General features: G+C 40.2%; 1 protein-coding gene across 4 annotated transcripts in view; it reads right to left on the bottom strand.

Annotated features, from left to right (window-relative positions):
- Positions 1 to 12,608, bottom strand: part of LOC134634223 (rho GTPase-activating protein 21-like) — a 103,604-nt gene that overhangs the window by 46,972 nt on the left and 44,024 nt on the right. For 3 of the 4 annotated variants that reach the window (XM_063483291.1, XM_063483293.1, XM_063483290.1), the window contains exons 1-2: positions 7,123 to 7,680; positions 2,454 to 2,642 (exon numbers count right to left, since the gene is read on the bottom strand). In XM_063483291.1, the coding sequence (XP_063339361.1) occupies positions 2,454 to 2,642; positions 7,123 to 7,434 (501 nt within the window). In that variant the 5' untranslated portion in view covers positions 7,435 to 7,680. Of the gene's footprint in view, positions 1 to 2,453; positions 2,643 to 7,122; positions 7,681 to 12,608 lie in introns of those variants that run through there. The other variant, XM_063483294.1, reaches the window with a different exon arrangement.

Raw genomic sequence — 12,608 nt, forward strand, 5'->3', positions numbered from 1 at the left:
TGTAATTCTTTACACCGACATAACTAAAAGAACAGAGAGAAAAGTGCTAATTGCCAAGTGTGGGAGATGACATTAGTGCCTCGAGTTTTTCTTTCTAATGCCAGCTCCATATTGAAAATGTTACAGCAAGATCACAGAAAAAACAAGTAGGCCCAGACTGGACTTGAAAGTGCCCGAAACAACACTGTGATACCCAAGAAGACCTCTGGGAGAATCTGTCTATCTCTCTGGTTTCACAAAAGTCTGAAAATCCTAACTGTCGTGCCACAGTTTCTCTTTCAACATGCAGAACCGAAGCCAAAAGCTATAAACAGAACATGCTATGCTGACTTTGTAGGAAATCCTTCTGTGCAAACACAAGAGGTTGTCAAAATAGACTTCAGAGGAAAGTAAACGCAACTTATCCAGAATTATCACTTACAAAAACTAATAAGAGGCATGCTATGATAAGCTTTGAGTGAACTGACTCAAAACATCGGCGCATTTTCCCATTAAAGGAGACCTATCGTGTGCAGCCAGGGCCCTTTACCCCATGTTAGTCTGTGCCCATTCAGAGCCGGAAGCACTGCAATGACTGGATTAATACCAAAGGGCAGATTGGTCCTGATGTTATCTAGAGGATGGCTGGCAGAGTTCCTAGGTGGGATCAAAGAAGTGAGGCATGGCTAAAACCCCTGCTGTTGAACACAACTAACACTACACAGGAATATTAACATTAGAGTTTAACTAAAACACAGTGAGGTTGGTGTCTGTGATGGCGGAGCTTCCAGTTTTCCATAACGCTCTTACAAAAGCAGATGCCGAACTGCAAACTAATTCCAAGCAGCGCTTTGACTTTTGTACACACTTTAAAAGTGGCAAAAGTTGGTATGAAAGATATGTGCTTTATTTTTAGCATGCTATTTCTGGACACTGTTTTTCACATTATTATTTTAGACACTGTCGTTACGTTTATAAATCCAATAAATGTTTTCCTCTTAACACAGTTGGAACACTTTTATGGCTTGGATAAAGAAAATAATCAACAACTTTCAGGAGAATAACAAAAATGTTACATTTTTATGAATTTGATTATTTTTAAAAAAGAACAAGATTAGCCCTCTGAGGTTTAAGTCATCGTACATGGCACCTCTAACCTTAACCCTTAATCTATATTTTGGAGAAGGCCAGAGCAGACGTTTTGGAGGGAAAATATGACATTTTTCATCTGTGCCAGTTAAAAAAAGACTTGGGAGAATCTTTTAATATGGCCTGAGTTGGGTTTCGTGGAGTTTTTAATAGTATCCAGGTCCTGTGGCTGCAAAACAAGCTTAAATCATCACCGCTCCACCTCCGTGCTTTACAGTTGGTATGAGGTGTTTGTGTTGAGATGTTGCCTTTTGTTTTCACCTAACGCGGAGCTCTGTCTCCACATTGTTCAAGAGGTCTTGTGGTCTCTTCAGAAGCAAATTTGCAAACCTAAGCTGTGCCATGTTCTCTTTAGAGAGAAGAGGTTTTCTTCTGGCCTCTTCCAAACAAGCCATACTTGTTCAGTGTGCTGTCCAAAGTGAGCCCTACAGAGTCTGACATGCAGTTTTAGGGTTTTTTGTAGTTTCTCTGAGCACTGGGGTGAATATGTCGGGACGTCCAATCTTGGGAAAATTTGCAACTGTATTAAATGTTGAATTTCTATCCTACATCTGTAAGTTTCTCTCTATAGAATGATGGACTTCAAATTGTTTGGAAATGGCCTCATAAGCCTTCCCAGGTTGGTGAGCAGCAAAGGTTAATTCTTTAAAATTAGTTTTTAAGATGTCTTTCTCTCTCAGCACTGTGTTTACACACCTGAATACACCTGGCAGCTACTTATTGCACCTTCCACGTGAAACTGCATTTTGGCTTGGCAGGGTGTGATACATCCTGTAGTGTTGTTCTTCTGATGTTGTAATACCATAAATTTAAGATTTGCTAGGAATCACATATTTTTTTCTTATCTACTAATATGTAAAACTTTTGAATTTAAAGAGAATGTGCTATCATTTGCATATATGACTGTGTTAAAACAAACCCAGCTGCGTTTTCTTGGCAGTTAAAAGAACTGGGATTATGTATTTTTCTAGTCCCACACAAATTTGACTAATAAAAGGATGAAAACACTGAAGTTGAAGTTCCTCCAAGTATAAAGCTTTAAAAATGTCTTTAATATCAATATTGTCCGATAAAATGTATACATGCAGTATAACAGAGGCTAAAACATAGTCTAAAAGATCTCCTGAATGTTTATACATGAAACCAAGTTTAACATGCCTCAAAAATGCTAAAGGCCTCATATCAGATCCCCAAGTTTCATCAACCAATAACTTTTTATGGAGGCATCTTTATTTTAAATTAAGTGAGATCCTTCTTCGGTTGGTTGCTTTGGGAGGTTTTTTTATATATTAATGTCACCAGAGAGGTCAGAGATATTCATTCACCTTTAGTGAGTTGTGGACGGCAGACTCAGGCGGGTAGACGATAAAGTGTCGCAGTGTGAAGCCGAAGCCCTGGGATGTCCGGCGCAGGCGAAGCATCTTGGGCCCCGGCCAGGAAAAAGGCTCGTCGTCCGCTCCGGGAGAAGCGGCGGCTGACGCCTCGCTCTGATCCCGCCCATCCTTCTGCTTGGCCTGAAAAGAGGAAAAACAAACAGGAACTTGAGTGTTTATCTTCAGAACAGAAAGAGCGTGTGGAAGCCGGACATAAATACTAGAAAGGAGGTCTTTAAAACATTAGCTTGACGTTTTACATACTAATTTTCTAGTGTTAGGTTAATGATATGGTTTCACTTTCTTCTTAAAATAGGGATTTGCTCAGTAGCTGACGTCAGCGCCACTGGTTTCGCTTTTTCGAGGTCGTTAATGAGCTGTTTACTTATTCCAGCCAATCACTACAAAGGTGGCTTAAAGGAAGAGGAACTAAAACAGCTTATTTCAAACAGTTAATGAGCTGAGGGGATGCACCAAGGCCTGGTATAAAATAGTCAAAGATTATTTTGACCATGCAAAACTACACTAATAGAAAACTACACTAGTAGAGTGCAAAAATAAAAACAGGCACGTATTAGGATAATAGGTTCCCTTTAAATGTCTAAGATTGTAAGTATAGCTTGACCGAGATTTTGTTTTTAACATGAAAACTAAACAGATGTTGTTCTGCATTATCAGATATGAAATCTGCTATTTCAGAGTCAGAACAAACTAAGAGCCACATAAAAGAGCACTCACTCCGCTAACAACACCCCTGATAATTGTGTAAAGCAAAGTGGTTTTGGTCAAACAAAGAGAAGTGTGTTTTTACTTTAAAAAAAAAAAACTGCCCATGGCTATGCACAGATCTTATTCATCAACTTGATGTAAAAACACGAAAAAATCCCTTGTTGGCGATTCTTCACAGGTATCACAGAGGAGCAGGTTGTTCCAGCTGAATAACACCGGGTCATTTTGTGGTTTCAGAAACAGGAAGATAGAGTCAACAAGAGGGTTCACTGTTAGTTCAGTGTGTTTTCATGTTAAGTAATACTTCATAAATAACTGCCACCTGAAAAAAGAGTTGTTGAATATCTTTTTTTGTTCCTCTCATCACAAACACTTTGGAAGATTAACACCATCGCAGTGGATGATTAACATTCAGTAAATCTGTAATATAACATCTGTGGGAAGTCAAACGGCTACATATTTTTATGATTACTTCCACCAAAGCACCTGAAGCTCGTAAGGGGATTACTTTGGTTTTGTTTTCTGGACTTTTCTGAACTTTGACTTCATCGACATTTTGCACTCCAGCTCAAAATGTCTAAAATATTAAATTATCAATACGATCTGCCAAAATGGTGAGAAATTCATCAAACTCTCTGAAAGCTGTTGATTAAGACCTCATTTCGGGCACATGTTTTTGTTTAAAACAGTTGAAATTCTGACTAAAAACAGTGAAAAGATTTTGTTCTTGAGTTGTGGTTAATGTCAGAGATCACGGTATCTGTCAAAATAATCAGGACTGTCATTTAAGCCTTTTTCTGCTTCCTCAACCTCCACACAGCCATACAGTACATATGGCTTCAGTTATTGCACATTTGGGGCTTTGCAGGGCTATTTGGCATACTTGCGTGATGACAGACTTATCTTCTACATACCAACTGTGACTAGCACAAGATAAAAAAAAAAAAAACTTTTTAAATGCTGGCAGCTCTCATGTTGCGTAACATTACAGTTATGCCTACGTAACACAACACATGTGGCACATGAATTGCAGAACTCTCACTTTAATTGTTGTATAAAGAAAAAAAAAACATGTAGCCGAGATGACAACACAGTGTGTCACTGCACACCATGCTCATTTTCTGAAGATGAAAATTAAAAATGTGTATGTGCAGAAAGGCTGTGTGGTTGTCCATATCTGTACTTATAGATCTAGGGTTGCAGGTTGATGAAATGTGATCGGTTTGTGAGCCAATCAATTTTTCAAGAGCATTATGTGGAAAAAAAGGAGATATGCATGTATATAGATCAACATAACATACAGCAAAGTCCTAAAAAAGCTATTAAACATTATTAGCTTTAATAGTGCATTATTAGTTAGTATCATTGTTATTATTAGTTAATTACCCAATAATTAGTAATCTATTGCAATTCCTTAACCATTCCTAAACTTTTGGACTATTAAGTGAAACTAAGTTTTTGGAGCACTGAGAATATTACTGGGAAAATTTGAGTAGTATTTACTTGTTTTCCAATTTCGACTCAATTGAAAGCAAAGTAGCGACTAAGTATATCACACGGTGTTGGGCTGAATCGATACTGTGTTCATAATGAATAGCCACATTGCAGGAAGGAAATAAGGCTTAATTATCTTACTGCCATCTGTTCATGCTGCAACATTGCTGGAACTTCTAATGTTATTTCTAATCTACAAGAGAAGTCTATCTGATATAACATCATTTCGTCTGATGCAAGAGTTTTTGTAAGAATTCTTGGATGCACAGTTTTAGAAAAACTTTATTTACATGCCCACATAGCAAAATAACCATTAAGGACTGAAGAAGATTTGGTGGCACAAAGTACCACAACATACTGGAGGGGTGAAGTAATTTATTTCTCATCTAATACGAGCAGCGGACTGGATTTAGGTGTTAGACTGATTGAAGACTGCCTCCATCAATAAAACAAAGGAGATGGAGGTCCATCATTCTCCTCATCCTTCCACTGAAAGAGATGCAGACAACTGGAGCTGGGTGCATCTCTGTTGCTCTCTCTCCTCATGATGAGGCAGGACACAGTGAAAGAGCTGAAAACCATGAGCCGTCAGCCTTTCGCCTTTCAAATTTTCCCACAATATCATTAATAAAGTACTGATGGAGGAGGAAATAGTCGCACTTTTGAGTAAAAGAGTACAAATGAGCTTCTCTTACAATGCTCGGTGTGTTAAAACCAACTACGAAGCATTAAATCACCAGTAATGATCTTTTGCTTAGTCCAAACTAAATTTTCAAACTATTTTTGTAACCTTTACAACAGTACTAACATTGCACCTTGTTCAAGCAATAGGAAATATTTTATCGTCTCAATCACAGCGACTCAGTATGACGGCATAAGCGATCTTTCCTGGTGCCGTCTGAGCAGCGAGACTCCTGTCACATCCATCACCAAAGTAACGATGGAGCTGAACCACTGCACCACAGGGCGTGCGTTAGCGGTTACTGCTAACACTACCATAGTCGTTCCAGGATGCGGGAGCCTGCCAAGAGTTTCAGCCTCAACCCAGATCTCTCCACAGGCTCTTCTCCTACCAAAATACGGCTTAGATATGGATCCAAAACAAAGACATTGTTTCTCTGGTTCCTCTTTCCTCTCTCCTGCCTGTCTGCCTGGGAGCAGCAGATGTAGAAACCTCCAGAGAGTGGGATGGGTGTGGGCCTAATGGTATGACTGGTGAAATCACCACCAATATCCAGTGGTGTGGAGCTGGATGTAAGCCACAGTCCATAATGTAACCAGAGGAGAAGAGGGAAAAGAGCTGACGCAGTGCAACTCAGCTGTTTGTTTTGATTTCGTGTTTAAAATTTAAAGACGCATTATGCAATAGTTGAGCTATTAGGCTTAAATGCCTATGGCAAAGCTTTATCTTTCTTACTACTGAATTATAGAAAAAAGAGAAGCAGGATAGAAGGGAAACTATTACTGTCTAGATATTTGAAATGTATAATGCTATAAATCTGTTCTAAACAAGCTCACAGTCACAATTACCTGATAAATACTAATCAATTATGCATGCAATCTGTTCATCAAAACAGTCACCATTATGTGCACACTGAGGGTTTGCTGCAGGCTCTGGTACCATATGGCAACACAGACATCAAAGTACATTTCCAAACCTGTTCCCGCTTCTTTATGTATATGCAGTTTGACCGAATCTAAATGGCATTACTTGTGGACTCAGCTTTCTTTCCTTTTCTTAAAAAAAGTGTGAGTCACCTCTAGGTTAGTCCTCTGCAGCTTTCATACTGTCTTCGTTTTTTTCCAAACTTCTCTCCCCACAGGCTCTAACATTAGTCATCCTTATTCACTCTATCATAGGAAAATATGCCTTTAATTCCCTAATTTGGCAGCGCAACGGCTGACTTCATTCCACTAAGGTTTAGCCCACTCCACAGAAAATAAAGAATGGCTGCTGTCATGGTTGTATTTAAGAAAAAAATCGTGAAAATATGAGCTGCAGATGGAACCAAAAACAATATTGTCCCCTGACAATGTCATTCTGAATCTACCCTAGGGACCAATAACAATAAACGAAACCTAACCCAAACACACACTCACATTACCAGAGATATCGGTCAGTGAAACAGGACTACCCTGCTGTTGGGGAGCAGGATGACGCACACAAAATTCCTCAGACAGCACAACAAAGTGTAGCTGCCCCTAACCTCTCCTCCCCGCTCAGATGCTTCCTATGTAAACCTATATGCCTCTGCCAGATATGCCTTAAACACATTTTTTAAGGAGTTTGGTTATCCCCCAGCGCCTCAAAACTCAAGCACAGCTCCACTCTTCACAATCTCAAATTGCCAAGATGCTCTCCAGGATGCTCTCATGCACATGCACACCCACTCCTTACCCGAGATCGGACGCAGTTCTTCCTGGAGGCTTCTCGAAGCCGAGCCCAGGACACGTTGCGGTTGGGACTGGTGAGCCCCAGTTCCACTTCGCCCCAGTAGGCTCTGGCCAAAAGCTGGAACCAAAGACAGTATGGCTCTGACAAGCAGCCATCCACACCCGCTAGTCGAGCCCAAGGGCATCCTCCGGAAGATGGGGAAGGAGAGAGAGAACAACAACCCTGGGATTTCACATCCACATCCCGTAGATCAGGGTGATCCTTCAGGTGAGCTGGCTTACAGCCTGGAGGGAGCCCGTTCCTCTGGGCCAGCATGGCATAGCCAAGACCGAATAGATAAAAACTGCCTTCAAAAAATGCCCCTGTTTGTGTGTCTGTTACCTCTTCTTTTCTTCTGGATATTCTACCTTAAGTTTCTGGCAAAGCTCATTTTGCTGCGTCTCTCTTCCTCGGTCTGTTCTGGTCTCAGTCTGGAGAAACAAGGCTGTTCCTATAAGCGTCCAAGAGATACATGATGTTTCCAGTCAGCCGAGAGGAGAGCACAGCGGCTGAGCGCACTGCAGAGAGCCCAGGCCGACTAACTGACGCACCCACCCACTTACCACACAAAACTCTCCTTGAAGTATGCACACACACACAGACACACACACACTTTCAGGCAGCCTGAAGTGAATTCTCCTCCTTTCCAGTCTCCTTCATCTCTCTCTCTCACTCTTCTCTCCCACAGCCAACCCCCTTAAAACTTTTAGTTGTGCGCTTGCCAACTTGCGCATGCACCAACACGTGCCGAGGGTAATCAATAAATCATAAGAACAAATAAAAGGAGAAAACAAAAGGCGCACACAAGTCAAAGGTAAGAAAAAATGTTCTCAAATTTAAAGTTTCCGAAAGTTTTTCAAGTTATCTGACAGGAAAAATGAACAACTTCATCTTTGGAAGGAGGCAAGTGGGCCTAAGGCAGATAAGGAAATATATATAGTCCAGAGAAATCTATAACCCACAAAAATGTACTAATAATAATCCACCCACCTTTACATGCCTGCAGCTCATCTGGGAACTACAAAGAGCTGATGCCTGGGTGGCACACACGGTGGTCGGAGAGAATACCAGAAGTTGCACAAACACACGGTGACTGCTGCATATTTCCCCTTTATTTATTTGCTTATTTAACAGAAACCATACAGTTAAGCAGAGCTACAAAGCGAACGTTAATCTGCAGCATGTCCCTGTTAGGCTTCTGGCCACATTTTGCCTACAATCTGGCTGAGTTAGCAGCTGTTGTCCAAAGCCAAAAGACAGATGCCGGAATAAAGTTAATAGAGTTTAAGATTTTCAGGGATTGTTCATACACAGCCAAGACTAAGAACCTGTCTGAACCACAGTGTTTACTGCAGTCTTAAGCCTAAGCCTTAGGCTCAGTGTTTACTAGTACAAATGCTGACCATCTTTAATAAGAGCATCCACTGTTACAACAGGAAATAATAAAAGGTGATGTGTGAAAGTATCTGTGCGCAGCTGACACCACATTAAAAAGATGTCTTTAGAAAACCTTTTTAATGTGGTATTTCTGTTGCTACTATTCCGTGAATAAAGAAACAGAACCTGAGGAAACAGAGCGAGCAAGTGTCATTTCTAAAATTCCCTTTTATCTGACTTCTCCGACTGCTGAAATAATCAGATGAACTTTAGAATTAATTTATATACTGAACAAAAAGCATGGATCTCTTTCCCATCTGTTATTATATAGCTTTCAACTCATTCCAGAAAATGGGCAGCAAGAGGTTTGTGGGATTCTTAGATCACGTTACAGTGTTAGCATTGTAGCTGCTTCCTCCTGAAAAGTGTGGGGAAAGACAGCAGGGGAATTAGATGCACTCAGATTAGACTGGAATTCAACCAGGGACTGTCGGGTAGTCTCGTAATCCATTATTACTTCACGTGATGTCTTGGAAGTAGCAAGTCATTGAGAACATCTGTGAGGCACCTTTAGCACAATAAATAAAGGCGTGCAGACAAAACAAATCCCACAAAAACACAATTTGAGGTCTTACATGTCACAGAAGGTTATCTACCTTCACCTGTGACGTCTTTTTGCATGCACACTCTGGTATTTTAAACTCTGTCTGCAGACACGAGGGGACACAACTGTTACAAGAACCACTAACTGCATTTGAGCTTTTCAACATTAGCTGCGTTCCATAAACCCCCCAAATAACCTTGAGCATGACAGCGATACCCCGCCTCTTTGCCCAGAACAATTTGTTCTCAATTAGACCCTCAACTCCAAACTCTGCAACCCTACAGCCAACGCCTTCATATGTCCCCAAGGGAACACCTCTCAAATCCTTCCACCTCTCAAGCTCCACAGAGGCTCAGCAACTGCCTTTTATTTTAGGAGCAGTGAGATCTCTGGGATGACCTCAGCTCTCATACCTTTTAGTAAATCTCTCCGGAAGAGAGCACGGCCCAAACATCAATTTAATATTTAATCACATTTTTCATCCAAGCGCTCTCTGGAGCATTTGTGCCGCTCCAACAGCAACTTCAGGATTCCGATGTTCAATGAGTGCGCTTTACACAAAGTGGTGCCATCTTTAATAGCCCGGCGTGTCTCCAGAGTGAGGCATTATGACTGGACAAATTAGCAGTTCACTTCTAGCAACAGCTAATGCATATCAGTGAACAGCCAGCGTGGTTTGTGAAGTCGTTTCGAATGAGAGAGAAAATGTAAATACAGGCCTATTTTGATTCTGAAGAATATTTGCCATCCGAGACAGCAGCGACCATGAAAACAACATCAGGAACCCAGGCGTGGAATGTTCCTTCTCCGCGTTTGGTTATTAGCATCTTGTTACCACATTCACTCGGCTCGATATAGCATGCGGTATGCTGTATGGAAAAGACGGCAGAAATAGAAGTCGCCAAACACAGGCAGCTGAGACACTTGACTTGAGGAAGCCAAAACAAGGATTAAGTCTCACAAGAATGGTTATGTACAAGATGCATACAGTGTGTTACACACATGGGGGGAAAGTCATGACTTCTTACCTCTGTTAATGCATTTCAGGACGTTATAGGGTTTCAAACCACATCATATGTATCTGAATTCCTGTAAATCTAAAACACATGATAAGAAAAATGAATTCGTGTTGGCTGGGAATTACACTTGGTGCCAAGCAAACAGAAAGAACCAGACACGCCACACAGAAATATTATGCCGTTACCCCGGCAATATACCTGACCACAACAATGCCATCCACTGGAAACGGGTGTTCTCAGTGTGATTTCATGGTTTGTGTGTGTCCGTGATCAAGAGGAACAGCAACTAGTGCTGATTTGAGGCTTGATGCTGGCTGTCCGTCTCATTTCTCCTGACGTCTTTTAATGTTAACACACACAGAAGGTGATGATTTGCCACAAACTGGACCTAAAGGGGTCATGTGTTACAGCTGTGCATGAGAATAAGAACAATAATTCTTATCTCTCCTTTACTGGGCTTTGGTGCAGCCCCCGCATTCATCCACTGAAATAATCCATTTTAGCTGTTTAAATAACTACATAATTGTTCTCTTTGTGTGTTTTTGTGCAGTTATGGTAACAGATTCTCTTTTCCAGCCTCAGGAAGTGACTTTATTTGTTCAACTTTTGCAGAGTTTAGCAGTTGAGTTAAAATCGGTGAATGTGAGTGTAAAAATAGGATGTCATGTTTAAGGATATTATGAAGTATACATGGCAACTTTCATACATCCTAATAATTACAACAGTGTCCTTTATTGTGCTTTCTTTCCCATCCTGTTCATTTTGATCAGCACTTGCTTTGCTTTTTTTTGTTTTCTTTTTGTTTTGTTTGGGGTTTTTTGCTAGTTTGTTTTTTGCAAATAATTTCTACATGGATGGTCAAAAAATTAACTACATCTTGGTGCTGGTTTAGCTCATTGTATGGAGCGCAGGCAACCACATGCCATACGACTGAGAGTGGCCAGCCCAGATTCCAATCCAACCTGCGGCCCTTTGCCGCATCTCTGCCCTCACTTTTCTATCCTTTCTAAACTGTGTCTATCAAATAAAGTTGAAATAAAATTAACTACATCTTTCTAGCACTTTTTCTTTTTTGCGTCTTGAGCTATGAAAACTGTTTGCTTATCATTTCCTTTGACTTTCTTTGATGTTAAAAATCGTCATTTGCTTCACATTGGACTTAAAAAGGATCTGATATGCTGATTTCTAGCTAAATGTTTTTATTGAACTCAGTTCGAGTAACTTTACATGATTTATAGTTACAGTTATAAATACTTACCATGAACCTCAGTGCAAGCTGTTTGAGTTCCTCTCCCTTTTATCAAACTTTTGTTTGACTGTCTCCCACTTGCAAACAAAACATCATAACGGTAGGAGGGTGGGGTTTCTAAGGTCACGCCCAGAGCTGTGTGACTGACTCGACCACATAGAGAATATCTGCCTTTATTGACTTCATGCAGAGCCAAGAGTATAATAAATGGCTGCCTCAAAATGAGTGTTTACTGTCTCACAGGGATTATTTGCAGATACACTTAACTCAGCATTTGAAATTTTGGTTATCTTCAATATGAGCGTGCAGCATTATAATCAAATGTTTGACAGAAAATAAGGAAGACCATAATAGGTATAACTTTTTATATGGATATAAAAGTTTGACACAGGAGTAGTAAAAACTTTAAAAAGTACTGAGTTGTGGATTTGGCTTTGGGGTTTTTTTTTTCATTATTAGGGGAAATTGGATTGCAGGCTGAAATATTCACAGCTTCTGGGATAATTCAGGGCATATTAGTGAATTATCATAATTGCTGCAAGGATTGTGTCTACAGAGACATTTCATGGCAACATTCATCGGGCGGCCAAACAAAGAAAAATCTATTCAGAAAAAAAACCTAATTCAGCGTTTTCCATGTTTGTGTAGTTGTAACTTAACTGTATAAAATACACTTAGCTCAAACCTTTGCAGTCTAATACTACAAAAAAAAAATACATTAATGCTACAAAGGCCTCAAAGACTCAAGTCTTTCTCAGGCTTTTCTGTAGCTCACAGCCTATGTTTTTTTTAGTTTACAAAGACAGTGAAATATAATAAATGTCATTAACTTTAAATAAAAAAAACACTAAATAAACTTCATAAAATGTCATGAAATCTGAAAAACTGTCAACCTTATAGTGTCTTTCAGACAGTGCAAAAACCAAGAGTATTCAGTTTATTAAACAGAGAAGAGCTGCAACAGGTTAATGGGGCGCTGCCCATGTTCAAACACATAATAAAACAGCTCTTTAACACCAGCCACGAAAATACTTTGAAGAAATTTATGAGACAACACAAATGTGTAAATTGTCCAATGCTGTCAACCCAAGAAAAGCAGTAACAACAACCCGAGCCTGGACCAGCTGACAGAAACAACCTGAGGCCAGTCACGGATGGTTGTGAAATTCTATCAGTGGGTGTGGAGGGTGGCACTGTGAAA

The sequence above is a fragment of the Pelmatolapia mariae genome, linkage group LG9 (assembly GCF_036321145.2).
Source record: "Pelmatolapia mariae isolate MD_Pm_ZW linkage group LG9, Pm_UMD_F_2, whole genome shotgun sequence".
Lineage (NCBI taxonomy): Eukaryota > Metazoa > Chordata > Actinopteri > Cichliformes > Cichlidae > Pelmatolapia > Pelmatolapia mariae.